Here is a 22,474-nt window from a genome sequence, read left to right on the forward strand (position 1 = left end):
TTACTTTTTCAAGATTTATTATAAATTTTTTACTAAATAGAAAAGTCAAAATATTCTAAATAGAAAAAATAACATATTGGTTTTTCTTTACTTTTTAATACTTGATAGAAATAAAATACTATAAAAACAAATAACCTAATATTTAACACTATTAAATTTTGAAATTCTATTTAGAATTAAGTAAAAAAACAAACACCACCTTAATCATTTTATTACCAATTGCAAACCAAAATAAAAAATAAAAAATTAATTTTCTTATTTTTAAAATTAATATAAATTAATTTTTAATATAAAATTCAAGATTAAGACAAACAATTTTATCTTTATTCAATTTAAGATAAAATAATATTTGTTTTCATACTCAAAATTTTTATTTCTTAATTATAAATAGTAAAAGATAATATAGTTTGAAAAATAAAATAACTATAACAAATTTCAAAATCGTAAATCCGAAAAGTGGTTACATATCATCATTTTCGAAAAAAGGTAAATATTTAAACCAACATTGCAAAAGATTTCCTATTCTTTTAATGACATCATAATTTATTGCATATTCAAAATATATCATATTAATTATTTCTCAAAAAAATTATATAATTTTTATAAATTATAAATTTATATAAATAAAGCAATAAAAGAAAATAAATTTTGGTATAACAATAGATTTTTTTTCATAATAATTTGAACGAAATTAATCTAAAATTTTATCTTAAAAATCAATTAAAAAATTTTAATTTTATTTATTTTTTAAATCTTTACAAATCAGCCACAATAGATAAAGAATATAAATTTTAATTCAAAGGATAATTTTTTTTCTTTCATTTTAAAATCTATCTTCAAAAATAATAATCTATTTTTATATTTATTGAATCTTTTATATTTTGAAAAAAAAAAATTAACGCTTTGTTTTTATTTATATTGATTAACATAAAGATAAATCTAACTTTGTCAAATCAATTAAAATAGTTTATTTTTTATTTATCCAATTTTTTTAATTTTAGTAAAAGATAATGAATGCCTTTTGACGGTGATTTTAGTCAAATTGTTTTATTTGAAAGTTTTTTAAAAAAATCACAGATCAATTTTTTCTCCGGATAATATTAAAAAGCGATTTTCAACCCCATAAGTTATTTTTCATATTTTTGAAGGTGCTTCCTAAATTTTGTCTTAACATTTAATTTTTTAAATTCAATATTACAAATAATTTTTCAAATTTTTAAAAGTGTATCTGTGGACCTTATATTTTTGCTCATGCGTTTCCACTTCATGGAGAGCTCACTTTTTATTTGAAAAAGATTTAATTTTTTAGAAAATAACTTGGAGTCGCCACTTATTTTTGTTTTATTTTTAAAGGGTAAACAAAATAAGAAAGAAAACCCTAAGTGTGACTCCTTATTTTGAAAAAGATGATATTTGAAAACTCAAATACAAGTTCGAGAGTCAAGTTACATATTGGAAAGGTACGGTAAAGACTGTAGCATTCCACTAAGTCCCTAAAAACGGGTTTCTACTAATGAGATGAAGTAATCATGACAATTAATAAGGAGATCAATGGATATCAACATGATCACACATTGAAAGCCAAAATATACATGAAGGATGGTCAGAGTGAGAGAGGATGCGTACCTTGGCAACAAATGACAATGCGCTATTAGAAAATGGGGTTAGTGCACAAATATGAGCATAAAATATGTTACATATGCCACTAAACAGAATGAGAAATCATCAGATATCACAATTCAATCAAATTTATTTTTAAAGAAAACATTCACTAATGTTAGGCCCCCACCAAAACCTAATTTATTTTTGCATGAATTAATTCTAAAAATTTCATCATTTGGAATTACAAAATTGAATTAATGCTTATGTTAAAACATTTTAAAAATCATAGAATTTATGAAAATTGCTTGCCAGAAGAGAAAATGGCAGTAAATTTGATTGAAAATGAGATTTTTGGTAACCTAAAACTCTAAGGAATGAAAAATTGAAGAAATGAGTTATTTGCAAAACCAGAATTAGAAAAATATTCACAAAATGGGGGTGGAGAAAATTATTTTCAAAATCAGAGATGATGAAAAGGCAAACGACACATGGCTCAAAAGTTGCATGCCAAAGGTGGCCATGCAAACTGGAGACATGCAGAGGTGGGCCCAAGGTAAAATGATTGGTTTGAGATCACTGAAGGATTGAATAGGGGAAGCAGACCCAGAAACAACATGCTCAACACTCGTTCCAATCCAATCCGCTGTTGAATTGTTGAGGCCAATCCTGATGCTTGCACCTTGTCTTTGTCTTTGCTATCCATTCAAGTGAGAGAGCTTTTGGATGGCATCTTTATGGATGTTCTGCAAATGAAGTCAGATATATGCAAAAACTAAATTGAGGAAATTTCTAAAACAACTTCACATCAATATGGATAGGAATCAGCCAATCAGGGAAGAGATTGGCATATAAGGATATATGATAAAAGCACTATACTTTTTTATTAAACATAGATAAAAGTAGTATTATTTTATTAAACATGCCAGCCTTTCTAAGGCGCTTTTACAGTAAGCATATAAAGCTCTGCATGACACTTTTTGATGCGGCATGCGGCACGCGGCAGCTCATCACTCATGAGCCCTTATTTAGGATAATATATAGTTAACCATGCCCTCAAGTTGGACCATCTCAGCTGGCCAGCCTAGTTATTGATTTATTTAGGGGAGAATTATTTTTGGGGTAGATGGATCCTTAAATTAACAAAAGGTTCATATAACTCTTTAAATTGAGTTGAAGGATATGAAATAGTAACAGAGAAATATACCCTTTAAGAACACATATAAAATATTTTATAAAATTAAGTTAAATAATTTTTTTCAATAATTTTTTTCTTTCAAAAATATTAAATTAAATAAAAGTAGTTTTTAAAAATATTAAATTAAATAATTTTTTTCAAAAATATTAAATTAAATTTTTTTAAAATATTAAATTAAATTAATTTATTTTTAAAAAATATTAAATTAAATAAAAGTATTTTAAAAATATTAAATTACATAAGAGTATTTTTTAAAAATATTAAATTAAATTAAATAAAAATATTTTTCAAAAATATTAATTTTTTTTCTCAAAATCAACAATGGGCATTTTTTAAAATACTGAAGAATGATATCCTTCAACTCAATTTTCATACTTTCATTGGGTCTTGAACTCAATTTGAAGAGTTACATGGACCTTTTGTTAATTTAGGGCCCATCTACCCCCAAAACATAATTCTCCCTTTATTGATTTATCCTCCAACTTGATTCGATACCAAGGCCCAAAATTTCACCCAAGCAATGGCCTAGCTGGTGGGTCTCCACTTTCCATCATGGGCCATAGGTGTACTATCTTATCATAATCTTGTCTGATGGGTAAGCGACAACTTGAAATCTATAGACTTTTCAACATGAGCGCCATAGGCCCATAGCCCACATTAAATGAGACAATTCAAGGATTAACATGGGTCATGGAATATCTTTGGGGGTTGTACAGTGAGATGGACGTATACATACCATCAAATGTACAAGTCATTATCTTTCATTTAAGCTAATTATGGGATTTTCTTTTCTTTTCTTCCACAATGCAGCTTTCTTTATGCTCCGAAGACTTGGGACTTCTACTTGATTTTCTAATGTCACACAAAGATTTTATTCAAGTAGAAGTAGATAATAACTTCTTTTATTAGATATGTCCGCCTCCAAATGGGTTTTTTGTCTTTGAGAAAGTAAATAACATTTTTGCCTCCCATTTTGCCACGAGGCTACAAACCCTTATTTATTGTAGAACTAGTACACAAGAAAAAAAAAAGAGCCTTTATTCCTTAGTAATTTTGTAGGCTCTTAGTTGAAATTGATTGGGTATTTAGGCTGTTTGTTTGGTAAAAAGAGCCCCAGTGTTTCTCATATTCTGGGGATTTCCTGTTCTCATCAAACATGGCAAACACGTAAGTCTCGATAGGCCCCCCAGGCTTCTTTGGAGTCCCACCCTTGACATGCTGAATCAAATTGGAGTTGTAAGTCCTTGCATTATCAACTGTGGTTGCCGTCCCACCGGCTGATGGCCAACCACTCTCTGAAATAACAACCTGCAAAGAACCGCCACCAGCCTTCTCAAGTGCCGAGTAAACAGCATCCAATACGGCATCAAAAAGATTTCTGTAACCAAGCTGTCCATCTTGCACCACAACTCCAGGAGCCGTGAAAAGAGCATAATCTAGGCGAATGTCCCGGGTGTTACCAATGTAACTGAAGTAAGGGTACAGGTTAACAAGCAGTGGGGCACGGTTGTTGACCAGGAAGCTGATGATGGGGTAGAGAAAGGACGTGACTTCAGGCTTGAAGGCGCCTTGTGATGGAGGGTAGGATGTTCCCAGAACCCCAGTGTCAATGGCAGTGGAAACTTTAATTTGGTTCCCCAGGCCAGCTGCGGAAATTGCATTGAAAATGTTTCTCATGGCAGGGAGAACAAATTGGGCAGTGGAGCCCGTAGGGCTTACTTCATTTCCAACGGCAACGTATCGGAATCTGACATTATCGTAGTTTTTAATATTGTTTTGAACCCATGAATTGGCATTGGCTTGGCTGGAAGCAATGTTTTGAAGAGCATCATTTGGGACACCTATCATGAGCTCAATGTTGGAGCCTCTAAGGGCTTGGAGAGCAGCTTGGTTAGGGTCGTAGAGTCTCATTCTTCGGATGCTGTACTGGTTATAGAGACCTATAACTTCTCCTGGCGGTGGCAAGTTGTCACCCTGCATTCCATAACACACTCCCGTTTGGGCACCTGCAATATTTGATAAAATTGTACAAAGTCATGAATCAGTAATAAAGCATATATACAAAACTTAATCAAAGTTCTCCCAACTTTTGGGAAAATGATTAATCGTACAAGACGAAAGGGTCGAGAGAAAGACCTGTTAAGTGTAGGCTAGCCATTAGCAGCCCAAAAACAAGCAGCAGTGTGGCCATTCTTGAAGAACTTTTAACAGTGGAATCAAACATAGCCATGATGGAGAAGAAAGAGAAAAATAAGAAGCTAGGTTGTATGCATTAACACTGAGATTTAGCTCCCTTTTATAGACAGTGGATGGACACATGCACCCAGAATTTTAAGTGATGATAATGCTAGTCTCCACCTCGCAAGTCAAGCACTCCATGGAAATTTGAGAGAAGATTACATAAATAAATAAATCCACCTCCCCAACCAGCTTGTACGTGCACTACTAAGTGCCATTCTGTCTGTTTTCTGAGACTTTTCTCTCCTTTGAAAAGTCCTACATTACATCCTCGTATTGAAGGAAATTTCCTAAGTTAATCTCTAATCCCAATAAATCAAAGTTAATAATTCTCTATCCTGGATTTCACTTCTTTTAGGAAGGGGAAATGCAATTTTTAGCTAGGTCCATTGAATCATGATTACTTTACAGCTTCTAAGACCAATTTTATGAGTACATTTTTTTTAGTGATTTTAAGTAGTTTTTTTAGTTTTTTTTATTACTTAAAATTTTTATTTTTTAAGTATTAAAAATGATAAAAATATTTTTTTAAATTACTGTCAAATACACTTTTAAAATGTATTTGAAAATAATTTAAAAAAAGTACTTTTAATCCTTTTTGAAAAAAAATATTAAAAAAACTTCCTGACTCTACTCAAAGTAATTTAAAGATACTGAAATGCAACTTTCAGGTCACATTAAATTCACCATTAAATGCACTATGCTCAAATGTACAACAACTTAAGATGTTTAAATGCAACTTTCAGGTCACATTAAATTGGGATTAATACGAGTTTCTGACCCATTTTAAATAAAGGTAAATAAATATAAAACACTAGGCTCTTTTTGGGCCGCATGAAAATATCAAACCCTTACGTCATGTTTTGTACGCGGATGTGAGGTAGTGGGATGAAAAGTCAAATAACTTAATCCGAGATCTTTCTTGTTCTGATGTAAACACCTCCCTTTGAATGATTTTTCCCCATCCTAGTCCCACTCTCCGTTTACTCCAACTTAGACTAAACGGCACAGCATGAAAAATAAAGGAATTAAAAAATTTATTCCTATTAATATTTTTAATGTCACAATTGTATATTAATTTTTAAATTTTGAATATAAAATAATATATAATATATTATTTTTTAAAGCATTATAAATATAAAATTACCTAATAATAATAATACATAGAAATAATTGATTAAAATGATGAAATATTTCTCATGTTTATGAATTTATTTATATTTTTATTCGAAGATTAACTCATTTTTAATATAAATATCATTGACTATTTCAAATATTTATATTATATTTTAAAAAATATTTTTATAAGAAAATATAAGAAGATTTTCGTGGTATGAATTAGGGTAGTGAATAGCGTCCTGGTCCTTGATTCAGGTTTTGAAAATTTTTCTTGAGGTATTTTTTTTCATCTTTATTCTTGTCTAATTTTATATATATATATATATATATATAAATAATGAGTCTCACTTCCCTTCGATTTTCTTATCCCTTTTCAAAAAGAAAAGAAAAAAAAGAGTAATATAAAAATAATACTTATTTAGTAAATCTTATCCCTTTTGATGATTTTTCCCCATCCGAGTCCCACTCTCCGTCTACTCCAACTTAGACTAAACAGCACGGCACGACACGGCATGAAAAATAAAGGAATTAACAAATTTACTCCTATTAATATTTTTAATGTCACAATTGTATATTCAATTTTTAAATTTTGAATATAAAATAATATATAATATATTATTTTTTAAAAGCATTATAAATATAAAATTACCTAATAATAATAATACATAGAAATAATTGATTAAAATGATGAAATATTTCTCATGTTTATGAATTTATTTTTTTTCATATTTTTATTTAAAAATTAACTCATTTTTAACATAAATATCATTGGCTATTTCAAATATTTACATTATATTTAAAAAAGAATATTTTTATAAGAAAATATAAGAAGATTTTTATCAATATGAGATAAAAAAAATGAAAGATTAAAATTTTAAAATTGAGTTTTTAATAACCATTTTAATTAAATAACCTTAATATATAATCGTGGTATGAATTAGGGTAGTGAATAACGTCCTAGTCCTTGATTTAGGTTTTGAAAATTTTTCTCAGGGGATTTTTTTTTCATCTTGTCTAATTATATATATAAATAAATAGTCTCACTTCCCTTATGTTTTCTTAACCCTTTTCAAAAAGAAAAGAAAAAATAAAGAGAGTAATATAAAAATAATACTTATTTAGTAAATCTTCAATTTTATTAATAAAGAAAAGTAAGGCAGCAACGAGGTTCCTAAATGCAAGTGTGGAGAGGGTGATGACCAAGACCAAAACATTAGCCACATAAAATGCCAATTGCCAAACCATATCATTGGCCCTATTTCAAACAAGATTATTGATATGCCTAAAACACAATGGACAATAAATTTGCACATGGGCAGCACAAGAAGTCACTATCCATGTGGAAATTCCCCTTGTCCACTCTTTAGCAAACAATGTGCGTTGATGGAAAACATTTTCCAGGCCGTTGGATTTGAGTGATGGAATGTGGAAATTTGAAGCTTTAAGAAGTGGGTATCATAAATTTATCAAATTACAATTGGTTCAATGACTTAGTCTATCTTGATAGGCTTGGAGAGGGACTTGACCCAACTGGCTGCACTTGGTGACGAGCGCAAATCATGGTGTGACAACTGACAAATAAAACTCCAAAATCCAATTTGATTGCCGGGGATAAGGATGATTTTATTAGATGAAGGTATCTGTTTGGTATCCGGAAAGTTGGTACTCCAAAATCTCATTTGATTTCCTTTTATTTGCGCAAATCATGATGATTTTATTAGAAAGTTCTTAAATATTGATATTGAGATGAGTAATAATAAAATTGGTTCTTTTCGATTATGGAATGGAATAATTTAAATTAGAATGAAACATAAGAAATGCGCCAAAGTTTTTTTTTTTTAAGTTTATGTTTCAAAACCTTTTTTAAGAATAATTTTTATTTTTATTTTTATAAAAAAATAATAAAAACATACTTTACAACTATAAAATTATTATTTATTTTTTGTTCTTAAAAATATAAAATACAATATTTTGAGGTATATTTTTTAGTTATTTTTAATTATTTTTATTTATTTTTTAAAAATTATTTTAAAAGTAATTATATAAATACATTAAAAATAAAATATTAATTAAATATAAAAAAATATTTTCAAATTATATTTAAAAATATTATCAGGTTAAAAATATTTTATGATTGTAAATAAATTTTTGTTTTATAAAATATTAAATAATAATTTTTAAAACTTATTTTTAAAAATAAATATCAATGGTCTAAATCCTTTAAGTGGTTGTTGTCTGTACGACCTACCTACCACTACAAAAAACTTGATATTAAAAATCAAAATAGTACTTAAGCGTGACTTCACACAAAAAAATCAACACTTGCAAGAAAGCTATGTAGTAGACAAGTTAAAAAATCTTGTAGGTTCATATCTTAAATCTTGGGATAACCAATAATGAAATCATTCCCAGTTTGTAAAATTAATATATCAACATTTTTTTAACCTAAAAATTACCTTTTTTGGGCAAAAATGTCCTTATCTTTTCTCATAAAAATAACCTTTTTTTTTTTAAAAAAAAATACATGTATAAATAATAAAAGTGTTGAAGGGTTTTTATGTTAAAATTGGGATACACTTCAAGTTCAGGAATTAAAGAGATTAGTTTTACAAATTTAAGATCTTTTCATTTCTTTTTAACCTATTAATCCTTAAATATTTCAAATAATTGGTATATATATATATGTAGAGTAGACTCGGGCTCAAAAAAGTAAAAATAAAAATGGGAAGGTGTTAAATGTCTCCATATGAAGTCAGATATATGCAAAAACTGAATTAAGGAAATTTCTGAAACAACTTCACATCAATATGGATAGGAATCAGCCAATCAGGGAAGAGATTGGCATATAAGGATATATGATAAACATAGATAAAAGTAGTATTATTTTATTAAACATGCTAGCCTTTCTAAGGCGCTTTTACAGTAAGCATATAAAGCTCTGCATGACACTTTTTGATGCGGCATGCGGTACGCGGCAGCTCATCACTCATGAGCCCTTATTTAGAATAATATATAGTTAACCATGCCCTTTGCTGCACTCAATTTCGAGTATGGTATACAGGCTGTTTATTTGGATAAAAGAGGCCCCAATGTTTCTCAAACGCCGGTTCTTTCTTATTCTCATTAAACATGGAAAATAGGTAAGTTTGTATAGGTTTTCCAGGCCTCTTGGGAGTTCCTCCCTTCACGTGCCGAAGCAAATTTGTGTTGTAAGTCCTAGCATTCTCGACTGTCGAAGCCAACCCACCAGCCGATGGCCAACCAGTCTCAGCCACAACAATCTCCAAAGAACCCCCACCATCCTTCTCCAGAGCTGAGTAAGCAGCATCCAGTACTGCATCGAACATGTTTTGGTACCCAAACTGCCCATCATGCACCACTACTCCGGGAGATGTGAAGAGAGCATATTCCAGACTGATGAGATGAGGGCTGCCAATGTAACTGAAATAGGTATACATGTTCAGGAAAAATGGGGCATGGGTGTCCACTAGGAATCGGATGATTGGATTAATGAATGATTCCATATGGGGTTTGAAGGAACCTTTGGATGGAGGGTAGGATTCTCCAAGGATCTCGGTGCTGAAGGGGGTTGAGACCTTGATTTGGTTGCCAAGTCCAGCCTCTGAAATTGCCCGATGAATGTTTTTCATGGCCCCCAGGAGATGATTTGCTTCCCATGCGGGAGGATGTATTTCATTGCCAACAGCTATGAATCGAAAATTGACTTTGGCATAGTTTCTAATGTTGTTGTGGACCCAAGAATATGCGTTGGCCATGTTGGTAGCAATGTGGATAAGATCTTCGTTTGCTACACCAACCATGACCTCGATATTAGAGCCTCTGAGGGCTTGGAGGACATGTGGGAGGGGAGAGTAAATCCGCATTCTTGGGATGTTGTTGTGTTTGTAGAGATGTATAACTTCGTGGGGTGGTGGTAAGTTGTCCCCCAGTAATCCGTAGCAAACTCCAACGTGGGCACCTGCTTTGAAAATGATCAGTCTCTGCTAAAAAGATTGATACAGTTTTAAATGAAGATTGGGACAATTTTAATGTTCAATTAACTAACTAAAAAATATGCTGCCCACGTTAAATAATAGAAGCAAAGCACATACGACATACAATGGGTCCCGCCAAAGTGAATATTTCAAATAAAAAATGAAATAAAAGTCAAACTTTTCGTATAAGGCAGTCCGCCACAAATGGTATGTCAGACACAGAAGCAGTTGCAGCAGAAAATTAAAAGATGGAAGTGATCAGGTTGTACCAAAAGTGCCTTTGGAGCCTTCCTTCACAGCAACCGTTCTTTTCATTTCCACAGCAGAAGCTTCCCACGGCAGTGACTTCTTTTAGTTTTCCCCTTGAGCCTTCAGAAGCCAAAAGCTTCTCGGTTCTCCCACAATACACCTTCCCAGCTGCCGAACCACTCCTCTTACCTATTTCTTTTCGTCCCTTCTCTCCTTTTATAGCTTCCCATTCCAGGACCCAGCTTAATTCCGACGCAGGAATCCTCATTGCAATCGACATGTATCATGTGTGTAGAATTCCCAAACAGCAGCCGCCGCGTAATCCCCAGATTTAACCCATGCTGCTCGTGATCAGAATAATATTTGTGAGTCTTGGAATCCCATGCCTGAGCAGAAGCATTGGATTTTGAAGCAAATTAAAGCTTCAAGAACAAGCAGTCAAGATATTCAGAGCAACCTCCATTACAGAAGTGGCTTCTTTTGTCAGAGTTGTGCATGTTACCTCATAGGTATTAGGTACGACGCATGTCTCCCAAACAGTTGGTATGATCATAAGACACAAGTCACACTTTCCATTGGTCAAAATTCTATTATATCCACCCAAGAATCAATTGCAAAATGTCATGTTCAATAGTTTAATTATGCCATGCTTGGTTGCAGCGATATATATGTGAAAACAGTTTTTTTTCTATTTTTTCTTTCTGCGTGTTTTTAGAAAATTCTTATTAAAAATAAATTTAAAACTTCAAGAATAGGATGCTTCTTTTTTATAAAAAAACTATTTTCAAAAGTCAAAACTAAATGAAATCATAAAAAATACGTAAAAACATTAAGTTATCTTTGGTAACTATTTTTTTAAAACAACTCTAAAAAATAGTTTTAATTTGAGAATAATTTTTTTAAATTGATATTTGATTTTTGTAGAATAAAATTTTATTTGAAAACTTAAAATATTTTTAATTTGTTTTAATATTTTTAAATATATTTTTAAAATAAATTTTATATATAATGTTTTATTTTTAATTATTCTACATGATTGTATAATTATTTCTTAAAACAACACAACAAATGAAAACAATTAAAAGATGTTTTTTGAAAATATTATATTTTTTTATTCTTAAGAATAGAAAATAGAAAACAGAAAACAGAAAATAATTTTTAGTTATCAAACGTGTTTTTTACGTTTTTTGTTCTAAAGAACATAAAAATATTCTAAAAAATAGTTTTCAAACAAGATCTAAAAGTCTCGTTTAAAAGACGAGGCTGGTTTTATCACAATAATTTATTTTAATATCATCATAAGTGTTTTTCAAAGTCAGATAAAAAGATTAATTAATTATAAAAGACGATGTTGCAACAAATTTTAAAAAAAATTAATTTTTTTTTTTGCTTTTATAAATAAAAATATATTCACTTATATATTTATTTTAATTAATTGATATACTTATTTATAGGAAAATACAAAATAAGAAACTAAAATGATAAATAATCCTAATGATAGCAAAACAAAGAACAATGTAACATGGACAGATCTTTAAACTTAAGCTATATGTGGTCTATATTAAATAATCGAAGATAACTTTCATAATTAATTAATTGATTAATAAATACAATGTCAAATAAATAACAAAATTAATTTTCTTATATTATCACATTTTGACTTGATAAGAAATCAATGCAAATATAGATGGCTTGGATAACAACAAATGAGCTAACACAAGAGGGCTAGCAAGGGAGGAGTGAATCGATCGAGATGACTACTAGGGTTAGTGGTTGTGGTAGATCTACTCTTATATTTTTATATACAAATCATTTCATACTTAAATGTTTTAATAAATAAATAAAAGAGAATAAATAAATTAAGTAAATACTTAAAGTAATAAGTGGATGCAAATAAATCAATTTTGATATATATAAAACAAAATTATTGTATTTACACGTCAAAATTAATCTATCATAAATAAGATTATCTTCTTGTTAATAAATAATAAATTATCAAATATAACGATTTTTCCTATTAAAATAATTTTTTATGTAAAAAGCGAAAATTCATATATTATACTCTTTTCTCACTTTTTTTATTTTTATGCCCAAGGCATTTATCAAATTACCAAATCAGTTTATTTACTATAAGAAATTATTTTCTTTTTCATTTGTCTTAAAACAATATAAATTTGCATAATTTGAAATACAATTAGATTTGAACATACTTAAATTGCCTACTAAAAGAAGTGCAAAAATTATCTATTTATTTACTTATATATAGAAATGCATATAAATTAATCCATCTTTTTATGTGGAAGTGATTTTGAAGAAGAAATTTAGTTTGATAGTGATTTTAAGAAGTATTTCAAACCATTTTAACATTTAAAATTTTGAATCATTCAAATGTTAGAAAGGTTAAAAATATTTTCTAAAATCACTATCAAACGCACTCTTAGAACCTGTTTTAATATTTCTAATATTTTAAAATTTCTGTTTTACTATTTCTAATATTTTAAAATTTTATTAAAAATGCTAAAAATACTCTCTAGAATAATTTCCAAACGTACTCTTAGAATATGTTTTATAGTGATTTTGAGAAGTGTTTTTAGCATTTCTAATATCTAAAAAATAAAAAAATTAATATTTAAAATACTAAAAACATTTCTCAGAATCACTATTAAACACACTTAGAGTTCATTTGATAGTAATTTGAGAAAGTATTTTTAACATTTCTAATATTTGAAAATCTTTATTATTCAAGTATTACAAATATTAGAAACGTTTCATAAAATCATTATCAAACACACTCTTAGAGTTCATTTGATAGTCATTCTAGGAAACGCTTTTAATATTTCTAATACTTGAAATTTTTTATCATTCAAGTGTTAGATATGCTAAAAACGCTTTCTAAAATCATTCTCAAATGTACTGTTAGAATCCATTTTATAGTAATTTTAGAAAACCCTTCTAGTATTTTTATCACTTAAAAAAAAAATTCTTTCAATATTAAAAATATTAAAAACACTTTTTAGAATCATTGTCAAATATACTCTTAACCTATGAAGTTGTTTTTCCACTCGAACCAATGGAAGCAACAAAGCTTTTAATAGCTGGGTCAGTTCGAAAATTCTGAAGGGTGATTTTATAGGAAACCGCAAGTCCACGAGAAATGAATTAGTTTCGATATGTGTTTCCTTGACAATATTGATGTACTGAATAATTAATAAGTTAGGATACGTGTTTGCCTGGCAATACTGATGCAGTGAACAATGTATGGGAACAAAATATCACATACATTTAAAATGCAAAAGAGGTGTCTTCACATTTGTATGCATGCAAGTGATGATAGATATCACAATCAATGGTTGCACAAACCATGGTTCCAAGAAATTGTTATCAACCTTCACAATCTTGTAAATTGTTTCCACCGCAAGATCTCCCTTGTAGATATTCCTTGATATAAAAATTACAGAAACTAAATTAGTAAGGCCACAAGAATATATTCTAATATTTGCAGCCACAAAAAGATAAGCAAGATGTCATGGACAACATTTTAATTACCACGAGTTTAATGAAAGAAATAAATTTGTATAATAAACATGCCTACTATCAAACAAAACAGCCAAGGAGAAAGCCCATCCAGAGTAGCCAAATGAAGTGGGTTAGAAAAGTTAGAAATTTGTTAGAAGAAAAAATTTTAACAAATCACAAACGCATAACCAAAAATATTAATTTCTGTACAAATTACCAACAAATCAAAGAACATTTGTCACTAACAACGAGTTCAAACAGATTGTATCAGATAGCTGCCAATGAAGACAAAACCAAATATCAGAAATAAAACTCAGACATTGCCCAAATATCTCAAAAAAATTTAACAAATCACAAACACATAACTTGAAAATTTTAATTTTTTTACAAATTACAGACAAATCAAAGAACATTTGTCACCAACCATCAGGAACCCTTTCCTTGCGTCAAGCCCGATCCATTCCTGAAAAATCCTAAAGCATGCCCAAAAAATTCCTATAGAAAATCCTATCGTCCTCACCCAACGTCGAGAAACCCTAACAGAAAAATTCTACCGTCTTCGTCTATCATCTTTATTTTAATATGGAATAAGATCGTCGTACAAAACCCTAAAAACCGCCTTCACCCATCATCCTCAAACACAAAAAAACCTAATGCCTGTACTCTTCATTCAACACCCATCAAAAAGCAGAACAATAAAAAAAACACTCACTCTTTAGTTTTTATAGTCGATCGTTGGGCTTTACAATTTCAGCCCAATCGGAGCCCAAAGCCCCCGTAGTAGTGAGCCAGATAATCAGGCCAGGACCACCACGCGCCCCACGCCACCCTGTGTGTGAGGAAAAAATATTCTTGGAAAATTGATGATGACGTGTATGCGAAGATTCCAAGAAGCTTCCATGTTTCTTGGAAAATATTCTCTGCTTCCCGATTTTATTCCTCGTCATCAAAGATTCTTCGCATACAGATTCTTGCAATTTTCATGTTTTGGAAGATCCTACCTTTCAGCTTTTTTCTGAGCCCTTCCAAGAAACGACTTCTTTGACCCTAGGATTGCACCAGTGAGGGCCTCCACAGCCCAAAGTACACAAAACCAAACCCTCTGGATTTCCCATTGCCATCCTTCATGATAACATCAGTGCCAACTTTTCCAAACTCAGAGAGCTTACCTCGAATTGTATCCTCTGTCAAATCTTCACCCAGATTATTCACTTACACATTTGGACACATATAATTTTTCCCTTCAAGACATTTTCTGCAAGTTTGGCAATATACTCTCTTGCAAGGTGGTGGAAGAAAGCTGCCGCTATTAATGCTTGATAAGTTGCTTGACGGGAAAAAATTATATGTGTCTAAATTTGTCAAGAAAGGTGAGAGGAAAGACGTTTCTGCGGAAACAAGGTCATGACACAAGAAATTTGTCAAGAAAAGTGAGAGGATGATAGGTTGAGAGTTTAGGATGATAGGTTCTTTTAAAGATTTTGAAGGATGAAAGATGGAGTTTGTCAAGAAAAGTGAGAGGATGATAGGTTCTTTTAAGGATTTTAAAGGATGAAAGATGATGGACTGGGGAGTTGGAGTTTTCCTTTTTGATGGGTGTTGAATGAGGAGTATAGGCGTTAGGATTTAATATTTTTATAATATCTATATTATTTTATTATCAATAATTTTTTTAATTTTTAAATAAAAATATCAAATTATAATTATATTATATACTTTTTTTTTTTAAGTATATATAAGTTTTTTTTTGTTTTTTTATTGTTATCTTGAAATTTTGTATTATTTATTATTTAAATTTTAGTATAAATATATATATATATATATATATATATATATATATATATATATATAATTTGAAACATTTTTAAAAATTTGAAAAATTACTCGTAATATTAAATTTAAAAAATTAAATGTTAGACAAAATTTAGGAAGCACCTTCAAAAAAATGAAAAATAACTTATGGGGTTGAAAATCACTTTTTAACATTATCTGGAGAAAAAATTGATTCGTGATTTTTTAAAAAAACTTTTTAATATTTTTTTTATTTTTTAAAAAATATACATATGAGCTAATTTTTATTTTTTTATTGTTATCTTAAAATTTTATATTATTTATTATTTAAATTTTGATATAAATATATAAAAAAAAAAGTTTTTTGAAAAATGAATTTTAACTATTACAACCTAAAGAACCGTGGTCCAACCCAATCAACTCGAGTTTAACTCGATCAACCTGAGTTGAATTGAATTTAAAAAAATGACATTGGATTGAGCTTAAGTTAAGTAGCTCAAATTAGAGACCAAATTAACTTAAGTTAAGTTAAGTTTAGTGCGAATTAGGTAAACTTGGGTTAGTCAACAACTTAACCAATCTGCCTAAATTGAATAAAAGGATTACTTAAAGAAATAACTTCTATCAAAAACACTTTTAACAAACAAGATTTTAACAATATTACCATAAACAATTTCTTTACATATTAAATTATTTTTAAAATTAAAATTAAAATTAAAATATTATATTTATATTTTTATTTTAAATTAAATTTATTAAATAAACTTTAAAATTAATATATATATATATATATATATATATAAATTAATATAAATTAATTTTTAACATAAAATTCAAGATTAAGACAAATTATAAATAGTAAAAGATAATATAGTTTGAAAAATAAAATAACTATAACAAATTTCAAAATCATAAATCTGAAAACTGGTTACATATCATCATTTTGAAAAAAAAGGTAAATATTTAAACCAATTGAAAAAGATTTCCAATTCTTTTAATAACATCATAATTTATTGCATATTCGCTATTTAGAAAATATGTCATATCAATTCTTTCTCAAAAAATATATAATTTTTATAAATTATAAATTTATATAAATTAAGCAATAAAAGAAATTAAATTTTGGTATAACAATAGATTTTTTTTCATAATAATTTGAACGAAATTAATCTAAAATTTTATCTTAAAAACCAATTTTTTTTTCATAATAGGAATTGATATGTTTTTATATTTTACATTTTTCAAATAATTATTTTATTTATTTGAAAATTCAGATAGTTTTTTTTTTTTTTACTTTTTATTGGCTTATTACTTATTTCTTAAATTATTTTTAACTAAATAAAAAAAGTTAAAACATTCGGTGTTTTGAATGATAAAAATAAATTATCATAATTAAGATGAACTTAACGGTTTTTATTTACGGTTAATACTTAATAAAAATAAAATATTAAAAAAAAAATTAATACTTAATTATATTAAACATTATTTAGTATTAAGTTGTATTTGAAATTAAGTGATAAAAACAAACATCCATTGAAGGCTTTTTATTTGTCTTGGGTTGGAATTCTAATTGGAACCTCCGAGTGGATTTGACATGGATTGCATATTTGATAATGAATCAAGGGACTTATAGGCCGTTTGGTAGTGATTTTAGGAAATATTTTTAATATTTCTAATACTTGAAAATTTTTGTCATTCAAGTGTTAAAAATGCTAAAAACCATTTTTATAATTACTTCCAAACGCACTCTAAACTTCTAAATTATAGCCGAGTGCATTAGGACTTAGGAGTATTGAGTGAGGCTAATACATGGAGACGAAGGTTTTATTTAGAAAAGAGAACATCATTAGTACGTAGACAAATTTTAAATTCGGAAATCTCTCGGATCCATTTAATATCAATCAATAAACTTTTTGCAAAAGCTGATTCATCCTGGCCTCAACTTAATCAAAAGGAAATTTTAGATGTAAAAATTCCTCCATTTAAAGCGAAAGATATGTAAAGCCTTACTCGAGATAGAAATGTCAGATCTTACATGGCTGGTTTTGGTATTAGTGTAGTCATCTCCTCCACAACCCTCATATCTGTAGTCTTCCAAAATGAACTTTAGACTGACAAACAAAGCTTGAAAAGCAAAGGGTATATCATATAATCATATGATCTCTAATCACCTCAAATGATTCAGCAATTGATACACAGATATCTGCCTTTACAACTCTGAAGATTAAGCAAATTTTTGTGAACTTCTGACCAATGAATTATGAATCTAATCATGGTTTTGTTTAACTATACTGCTCATGCAGACATCTTTTCATGGCTAAGATTCTGTGTGGGTTGTGTTTCAATACCCTCACTGAAAGCCATTGGATCTTTTTAACCACCAGTATTAACAGTATTCTAAAAAGCCAAAGATGCTCCTCCGTACCCCAAAAAAACAAAAGGAACTTGGCCATTAAGAAACAGCTACTGAAAGGAATCCAATAAATTGAAGAAAGAGGTGTTGCAAGCATCAAGTTGCTGGACATATAACCATCTATTCAAACAGATTTGATCCATATTTTCAATAATTCAACGACAAAATGATCAAGTTATACATGGGAGGGACTCCACCACCTACTTCAATCTATAATGCAAGAGGGAATAAGCATCTAAAGGAGAGAATTTAAAGTTGGGTGAAGGAGTAATGACAATAGGAAATTTGTAATAAAGGAGAATAAAGATGGAGAATAAAGGACAAAAGCATCTTTATGAATTATGTGCAAGGCTGCATGCCCTTAAGCTTTTCTATTTTGCTTTTGCTTTTCTTTAAGTCATACACTGGATTGCTTTAGCTTTTTCAATTTCTTTTTTCTGTTTCACATGCTTCTCCTCACATTTGCTTTGCTCTGCTGCTGAGAGAAAAAAAAACAGAGAGAAGAAAAGAAAAGAGAAGAGAGTCCACCTTGGGCCACCCAGGTGCTTTCTTCACGTTGGCTGTGGTGCTGAATAAAGAAAGCAAAAACAAAAAGAAAACAAAATCCAACAAGGGGGGTATGCAGATCAATAAAATTGGAATACTCCCAGCTTCAAATGCTATATTAGTTCTTCACTGAAGATTTTGAGGGAATGAGAATAGAGCAATGCAGGGTTTGACAAGGCAAGAAAGCCAGTAAAGTAGGAAAGAATCTAGGAAAGCCAACATGCCATAGATCATCACCCAGTTTCAAAATCCAAGAAAGCCTATCTTTGTCATCCAGAGTGGGGCATCAATCATCTTTTGCAAAAATGTGGAATTTAAGGACCTAACCCACTTGCTTTTTCCTATGCTTTCCCACTAATACTAATGTCCCGGCTCAGTTCAATGCGTCTAGAGGAAGCAAATACTTTCACTACCAAGCCTCCAGCCCAGCCCACTTTTCAGTGACTACACACTATGGCTTCTCACTTAAAAGGCTCATATATTCTCCATGTATTTTTCTATTTCAGAATTTTGCCACCTCTGTTACAGGTAAGAGAGCTTTGTGTTTCTCAAGAAAGCAACAGGAGAGATTTTATGAAGCTGGTGGAGGTGGATGCTGACAGCAATTTTTGAAGGAAAAAAAATTTGAAAAATCAGAGATACTCACAGTTTTATACCCAAGGATCAAATTCTCAAGAACAGAGAGATCGAGAACTGCATGTGATGAGGAGAAATCATTCTCCCGTCCTACCTTTGCAGGAAGATAAGAATTCATGGCTCAGATAGAGTAAAGGTGTGGTTTATGGATCATACAATCAGAACAGAGGGTTTTGCTCTACTGGGTATAAGGTGAGATTGGCTTGAAACGATCTCTCTCTCTCTTCCTATTTTTACTGATGATACCAATCTTCCTCAGATTAAACTAGCTACTTCCAAGACTTCAGCTGCCCAAGCAGCTATGCTCGGTGTCCTAACTTGCAGCAGCAGCAACTGGTACTTCAACTGCTAGAGTTCCAGTGGCTGAAACATATGTCTACCATCCCGACCACTTCTGCTAAAGACACAAGAGGCGATTAACGAAGCTGTAGAAGCAGAAGCCGTTACAATTGAACATTCATACAGAAGCAGGAATTTTGTTTGACGCCCAGAAGAGGTTCCTTCAATCTCAAAAACATGCAAGCCTCTTCCAACCACCAAGAGGACTATAAGTTGAAGGACACACACCCCCAGCTCGGGGAGCGATGGCCGCATGGAGGAGTACGTGGTGGAGGCGGGTGGATCAGCAGCGACAGAGTTACAAGCACTTACGATCTTGTTGAACAGATGTATTATCTGTATGTACGAGTGGTAAAAGCCAAAGATCTTCCCACAAACGCTGTAACTGGAGGGTGTGACCCATATGTAGAAGTGAAGCTGGGGAATTATAAAGGAAAAACAATGTACTTTGAGAAGAAAACAAACCCGGAATGGCACCAGGTCTTCGCATTCTCTAAAGACAAGATTCAATCTTCAGTTCTTGAGGTTTATGTCAGAGAAAGAGATATGGTGTCGAGAGATGATTATCTTGGGAAGGTGGTGTTTGACATGAACGAAGTTCCAACCAGAGTTCCACCAGATAGCCCGCTGGCACCTCAGTGGTACAGATTAGAGGATAGGCGTGGGGACAGCAAGGTGAAAGGGGAGGTCATGCTTGCAGTTTGGATGGGAACCCAAGCTGATGAAGCTTTTCCAGAGGCATGGCATTCAGATGCAGCTACAGTACATGGAGAGGGTGTTTTCAATATCCGATCAAAAGTTTATGTATCACCAAAGCTCTGGTATCTCAGGGTCAATGTGATTGAAGCTCAAGACGTAGAATCACAGGACAAAAGCCAACTACCACAGGTTTTTGTGAAGGCTCAAGTTGGAAACCAGGTACTTAAAACCAAGACATGCCCAACCCGAACCACCAGCCCATTCTGGAACGAAGATCTACTCTTTGTAGCAGCCGAGCCTTTTGAAGAAATGTTGGTAATGACAATTGAAAATAAGATGGGCCCTTCAAAAGATGAAGTTATGGGCAGGATAAGCTTGCCACTCAACATCTTTGAGCGGCGCATGGATCATCGGCCGGTTCATTCTCGATGGTTCAACCTTGAAAAATTTGGATTCGGAGCTTTAGAGGGAGACAAGAGGCATGAGCTTAAGTTCTCAAGCAGGGTTCATCTCAGAGTCTGCCTTGAGGGAGCTTATCATGTACTTGATGAATCAACCATGTACATAAGCGACCAACGGCCCACAGCTCGGCAGCTATGGAAGCAGCCAATTGGGATCCTGGAAGTGGGCATCTTAAGTGCACAAGGGCTTCTCCCAATGAAGACCAGGGATGGCCGAGGAACCACAGATGCTTATTGTGTGGCTAAGTATGGGCAGAAATGGGTAAGAACAAGAACAATACTCGAGAGCTCCACTCCAAAATGGAATGAGCAATACACATGGGAAGTCTATGACCCTTGTACAGTGATAACACTGGGAGTTTTTGATAACTGCCACTTGGGTGGGAATGAGAAACCCGGTGGTGGCGGCGGAGCTGGAAAAGACTCGAGGATTGGAAAGGTGAGAATTCGTCTATCAACCCTAGAAACGGATCGGATATATACTCATGCTTACCCGCTTCTTGTTCTACACCCATCTGGTGTGAAGAAGATGGGGGAACTCCAACTAGCTGTTCGATTCACTTGCCTTTCTCTGGCAAACATGATATATCTCTATGGACACCCCTTACTGCCAAAGATGCATTATCTACATCCTTTCACTGTGAACCAACTAGATAGCTTGAGATACCAGGCCATGAGCATTGTGGCAGCGAGACTTGGCCGCGCTGAGCCACCGTTACGGAAAGAGGTTGTGGAGTACATGCTGGATGTGGATTCCCACATGTGGAGCATGAGAAGAAGCAAAGCTAACTTCTTCAGAATTGTGTCTCTGTTTTCTGGTATGATCTCTATGAGCAGGTGGCTTGGTGAAGTCTGTCAATGGAAGAACCCCGTCACTTCAGTTCTAGTTCACGTCCTGTTTTTCATATTGATCTGCTACCCAGAATTGATACTCCCAACCATCTTCCTTTACATGTTTCTAATCGGGATATGGAACTACCGGTTCAGGCCGAGGCATCCTCCTCACATGGATACTAAGCTTTCATGGGCAGAAGCAGTTCACCGAGATGAACTAGATGAAGAGTTTGACACTTTCCCTACGTCTAAGCCTCAAGATGTAGTGATGATGAGATATGACAGGCTTAGAAGTGTGGCTGGAAGGATTCAAACTGTGGTGGGAGACATGGCAACACAGGGGGAGAGATTTCAGTCCTTGCTCAGCTGGAGAGACCCAAGAGCTACGAGCCTCTACATAGTTTTCTGCCTCATTGCAGCTGTGGCTCTTTATGTGACACCCTTTAAAATATTGGCTTTGGTAGCAGGCCTGTTTTGGCTGCGGCATCCAAGGTTTCGAAGCAAAATGCCTTCTGTTCCCAGCAATTTCTTCAGGAGGCTGCCTGCTCGCAGTGATAGCATGCTCTGAAAAATGGAACACAACCAAGCTGTTTCTCACTGTTTTAACGTCAATTCTAATTTTGTACCTCATCCTTTCACTGTGTTTCCATTAACATGTCTGTTCTTTTGTTTGTTCAATAGAAAAAGGGCAAGAATCAACTCAGATCTTAAGTTCCCTTGTGTGACATTTCTTTCCTCCAAACCTAACATAAAAAAGAGGATGCAATTAAATGAAGGGAAACATTGCAGAACTTAGGCATGTATGTGAGTGTATGTATATACACATGATGAGAAAGGAAGA

At 31.7% G+C, this 22,474-nt stretch overlaps 3 protein-coding genes across 3 annotated transcripts; 1 reads left to right on the plus strand and 2 right to left on the minus strand.

The window, feature by feature from the left end:
• Nucleotides 1-3,709: 3,709 nt before the first annotated feature.
• On the minus strand, nt 3,710-5,080 carry LOC117920065 (glucan endo-1,3-beta-glucosidase, basic isoform-like). The gene is given in 3 exon segments (XM_034837419.1): nt 3,710-3,907; nt 3,910-4,803; nt 4,934-5,080. Coding segments are annotated over 3 exon segments (1,035 nt in total). The 5' UTR covers nt 5,028-5,080; the 3' UTR covers nt 3,710-3,860.
• A 4,085-nt stretch (nt 5,081-9,165) lies between these two features.
• LOC117921152 (glucan endo-1,3-beta-glucosidase, basic isoform-like) lies at nt 9,166-10,131 on the minus strand. The gene has a single exon (XM_034838957.1). The coding sequence runs from the start codon at nt 10,036-10,038 to the stop codon at nt 9,193-9,195; it is 846 nt and encodes a 281-aa protein (XP_034694848.1). The 5' UTR covers nt 10,039-10,131; the 3' UTR covers nt 9,166-9,192.
• Nucleotides 10,132-18,866: 8,735 nt separating this feature from the next.
• Nucleotides 18,867-22,360, plus strand: LOC117920337 (FT-interacting protein 1). The gene is made up of 2 exons (XM_034837797.1): nt 18,867-19,492; nt 19,560-22,360. Exon 2 carries the CDS (start codon nt 19,817-19,819, stop codon nt 22,199-22,201), a length of 2,385 nt encoding a protein of 794 aa, XP_034693688.1. The 5' UTR covers nt 18,867-19,492; nt 19,560-19,816; the 3' UTR covers nt 22,202-22,360.
• Nucleotides 22,361-22,474: the final 114 nt, after the last annotated feature.

Source organism: Vitis riparia, chromosome 8, assembly GCF_004353265.1.
Source record: "Vitis riparia cultivar Riparia Gloire de Montpellier isolate 1030 chromosome 8, EGFV_Vit.rip_1.0, whole genome shotgun sequence".
NCBI lineage: Eukaryota > Viridiplantae > Streptophyta > Magnoliopsida > Vitales > Vitaceae > Vitis > Vitis riparia.

Bases quoted from the DNA above. Each gene is read 5' to 3' on its own strand.
- LOC117920337 (XM_034837797.1), top strand. From the start codon at position 19,817: ATGCAAGCCTCTTCCAACCACCAAGAGGACTATAAGTTGAAGGACACA.
- LOC117921152 (XM_034838957.1), bottom strand. From the start codon at position 10,038: ATGCGGATTTACTCTCCCCTCCCACATGTCCTCCAAGCCCTCAGAGGC.